This window comes from Vespula pensylvanica, chromosome 23 (genome assembly GCF_014466175.1).
Source record: "Vespula pensylvanica isolate Volc-1 chromosome 23, ASM1446617v1, whole genome shotgun sequence".
Classification (NCBI taxonomy): Eukaryota; Metazoa; Arthropoda; class Insecta; order Hymenoptera; family Vespidae; genus Vespula; species Vespula pensylvanica.
Genome location: NC_057707.1, coordinates 3,429,715 through 3,433,688, shown reverse-complemented (window position 1 = coordinate 3,433,688; position 3,974 = coordinate 3,429,715). Strand labels below are relative to the sequence as shown.

The 3,974-nt window shown below is 39.7% G+C and overlaps 1 protein-coding gene across 1 annotated transcript; it reads left to right on the top strand.

Annotated features, from left to right (window-relative positions):
• The first annotated feature begins 268 nt into the window (after positions 1-268).
• LOC122636744 (signal recognition particle receptor subunit alpha homolog) lies at positions 269-3,620 on the top strand. The gene is made up of 8 exons (XM_043828303.1): positions 269-512; positions 725-1,094; positions 1,279-1,323; positions 1,490-1,634; positions 1,731-1,869; positions 2,006-2,544; positions 2,695-3,109; positions 3,202-3,620. Exons 1-8 carry the CDS (start codon positions 396-398, stop codon positions 3,325-3,327), a joined length of 1,896 nt encoding a protein of 631 aa, XP_043684238.1. The 5' UTR covers positions 269-395; the 3' UTR covers positions 3,328-3,620.
• Positions 3,621-3,974: the final 354 nt, after the last annotated feature.

Here is a 3,974-nt window from a genome sequence, read left to right as displayed (position 1 = left end):
CTGCTTTCGGTCCGCCATGTTCACTCTGCTCCTAACCGTCCACGTGACCGTATCGTGTCTCGATTTTGATTCGTTGATATTGGAAGTTATACGAGGTTATATAGAGTTATTATTGGTATTACTGCGGTGTCGTTCTCCTCTTCCTCGTCTTTCTTTTTCTCCTCCTCCCTTTCCCCTTCGCCTCTTCTTCTTCTTCTTCTTCCTTTCTCTCTTTTTCTCTGTCTTTTCTTTGGAATTTTAGTTTTTTTTTTTTTTCAAGATTGTACCACTAGTGTCAGTCGGATTCTGACGCATTCTGACGTGTACGATATAATTGTGCTATCGTCAATAGGTTAGTTCGGAGTGTTAGATATCGGGTTTTTCCTTTATTATTATTAAGAAGTTATAATACGATCATGCTCGATCTTTTTACGATATTTAGTAAAGGTGGCATCGTATTATGGTGTTTCCAGAGTACGTCGCAAATTTTTACTCCTAGCGTCAACGCTTTGATCAGGAGTGTTATCCTGCAAGTAAGTATTTCAAACATCTGGTACGATCGAACGTCGAATTCGATAATGATTGTGCGCTTTTTATCGATATCTTGTTTTCTTACAAACATTGTCGTTTAACGTAAATTAATCGAGATACCTTGTTGATGTACCTTTCGAGCGACACGAATTTAACGTGCGACACCATCGTACGTTGGTAACGATAATTTATACGATTCTTGTTTCTTTTTCAGGAACGTACAGGAAATCACACCTTCGAACACGAGTCGTTACGCCTACAGTATAAACTGGATAATGAATTTGAATTAGTATTCGTAGTGGCGTATCAAAAAATACTTCAGTTATCGTACGTAGATAAGTTCTTAAACGACATACATCTACAGTTTAGGGATAAATTTAAAAACGAGTTAGAAACGTCTCAATGGTTCTCTAATTTTGAATTCAAACAATATTACGATCGTGTGTTGGCTGCCGCCGAACAATGGGCAAGGGCGCAGGCTAAAATACCTAAACAAATGCGTACCTTCGACGAGAGTCTAAAATCTAAAAAGACTGTCGCTAGTATGATAGAGAGAAAAGATGACAAGGATAATAAGAAACAGGGTACGTAACGGATTCAGCTATATATTTGTAAACGAATGCGTACCAGCGGCGTTTAAACGTTGGAACTGGGTTCCGTTCCGTATCGGCTCTATCAGCAAAACTATTCGCGTTTGTAGGAGTTTGCTTTGTACGATATAAGCCGTTACCGACGGAAACTCGCAACGTTTGTTTGTTTGCTTCTCAGGTAAAAGGAAGAAGGGAACTATTAACAATAACGAAATCGATCAAGGTAAGTAGCTTTTTCACGCCGCTTGTCGTTAGATAGGACTTTGCAGGCTACGGCATTCGTATCGCGTATGCGATAATGTATGTTAATTCTAACCATTCGATTAAACATTTTTTTCCAAGTATAGGAATAATGGAATAATGGGCGAGTGTTGTATCGATTATTTCAGCAAAGGTGCAAGAAATATCGAAGCAATTGGACTTTCCTAAATCGCAAATAAATCATAACGGAGAAGTGGACGAGGAAACGCTTATCGCAAATCGTATGAGGCTTGCTCAAAAATTATCCGGGCAGAAGAAAAAAGCTGATAAGCAGTAAATGAACACTCGATTCTATATGTGCGCGTATACGCGCGAAGGTATAACAATTGAAATACTTTTCAACAGTTAGCGTCTGTTGTTCGTTACTAGGAAGAGTCCCAAGTCGGAGAAAGCGGGAAAGAAACCACGCGTTTGGGAACTTGGAGGCACTACCAAGGATCTTGCTTCGCTGGAACGTACCAAAGATAAGCCGGAAGAAGTTGGAGATTATGTTCCAGCCGATACAGGAGTAAATATCCTTGCATGTAATTGATACGCTTACTCGATCGGTCGTGACACTTCAAAGGTTGTCTTCATTTTCTTTCTCTCTCTCTTTTTCTCTCCCCCCTTTTTTTTTCTTTTTTTTTTATACGCATATGCATCAGTTGGTGGGTAAAATGAAGGGTACCATTCGTGACTTGGAAGTTGAGAGCGATCCCGACGACGAAGATTCTGACGATAGGGAAATGGAAAGTTCGAAAGCACAAGTACAAAAGAAAGCAAATAGCATGTTTTCTATGTTTAAGAGCCTTGTCGGCAATAAGTCTTTAAAGCACGAGGATATGCTTCCGGTCCTGGAAAAGTTCAAGGATCACTTGATTTCAAAGAACGTAGCGGCCGATATCGCACAAAAGCTGTGCGATTCTGTTCGGGTTAAGTTGGAAGGAAAAGTGCTTGGTACGTTCGAGAGTGTAACGAGTACGGTTAGAGCCACTTTAACCGATGCGTTGGTACAAATATTATCTCCGAAACGGAGAGTCGATATTTTAAGGGATGCTCTTGAAGCTAAAAAGAATAATAGACCATACGTTATGGCATTTTGCGGCGTTAATGGAGTAGGCAAATCTACCAATTTGGCTAAGATTTGCTTTTGGTTGATAGAAAACAACTTTCGTGTACTTATTGCAGCGTGCGATACCTTTAGGTAATTTGAAAATGTTACTTACTCATAGACGTGTATGTTATGTTCAAGGAGGTCCCTTCTGTGATCGTTGCATCGATCAGCACGTTGCGCTTTTTCCTTGCGTTTAGAGCAGTCTTTGAATCGTTCTGATGAAGATGATTTTTGATTTAGAGCTGGCGCAGTGGAGCAATTGAGAACCCATATGCGCCATCTAAATGCTCTTCACCCTCCGGAGAAACACGGAAATCAATCCATGGTTCAGCTTTATGAGAAAGGTTACGGAAAAGACGCGGCCGGTATAGCCATGGAGGCGATTAGATTCGCCAAGGATTCCAGGTTCGATGTTGTTTTAGTGGATACCGCCGGAAGAATGCAGGACAATGAACCGTTGATGAGAGCTTTGGCCAAATTGATCAAAGTAAACGAACCGGATTTGGTATTATTCGTTGGCGAGGCTCTCGTCGGAAACGAAGCTGTAGATCAATTAGTGAAATTCAATCAAGCTCTGGCCGATTACAGTAATTCCGTCAATCCTCATATCATCGATGGCATTGTTTTGACCAAGTTTGATACCATCGACGACAAGGTATGGGAGATCTGCGAACGCATATCTCAAAATGGATCTTTCTTAAGAGTACTTTTATCGATTCATTATCCGTCGACGAATCAAATATTTAGGTGGGCGCAGCTATTTCGATGACTTACATTACCGGACAGCCGATCGTTTTCGTTGGAACTGGACAAACGTATACGGATTTAAAGTCGTTGAACGCCAAAGCTGTTGTACACGCTCTGATGAAATGAACGCTACCTAAAGCAGCGTATGAACGAAAATTACGATATTCTTTGCTATTCAAATTTATTTACGTATCGTGCGAGGAAAATTACAAAAAGACGACGATCTACAAAGAAAAAATAGATTACTTTACAGGACGTCATATTAAAACGAGTGAAGGTGAAGTTAAGAAAAAAATTTCTCGACGTCGTTAGGATATCAGTGACCTCGATCGTACAGCATTCCTATTGGATTATATCATAAATTATGTAACGTTATATTTATTGTACACCTTTAATACAACAGTTTTATAGAAGAAATCGATTAAAATTGTCCAAAGTAATAATCCGTTCAGAACGCATCGCAAAATTGTCATCCTAGTAGTTACGTCTCCTTTTACGGATCAAGATAATAGAGACTAGGATTGACGTTTTAATGAGATTTGCAAACGCGTTCGTTGTAACTTTGTCGCTTTCAATTCTCCTTGATCGCATTAAAGCGAAATGATAATCGTTTACGCGAATAACAAATATTTCGCAATTGTGATGTTTATTTGGATGATACGTTTACGACGGACGATTGTCCAAGTTGACAAAGAAACTGTAATCGGAACGAATGTTTTCGGGGGGGGGGGGGAAAAAAAAAAAAATAAATAAACGTAAAGGAACAAAGGAAA

What these genes read in the sequence shown, in the direction of transcription:
- LOC122636744 (XM_043828303.1), top strand. Translation starts at nt 396, where the DNA reads ATGCTCGATCTTTTTACGATATTTAGTAAAGGTGGCATCGTATTATGG. An exon ending in AAGAAAAAAGCTGATAAGCA is followed by an intron (nt 1,635 to 1,730) that starts GTAAATGAACAC and finishes GTTCGTTACTAG; the next exon opens with GAAGAGTCCCAAGTCGGAGA. An exon ending in GCAGCGTGCGATACCTTTAG is followed by an intron (nt 2,545 to 2,694) that starts GTAATTTGAAAA and finishes TTTTTGATTTAG; the next exon opens with AGCTGGCGCAGTGGAGCAAT.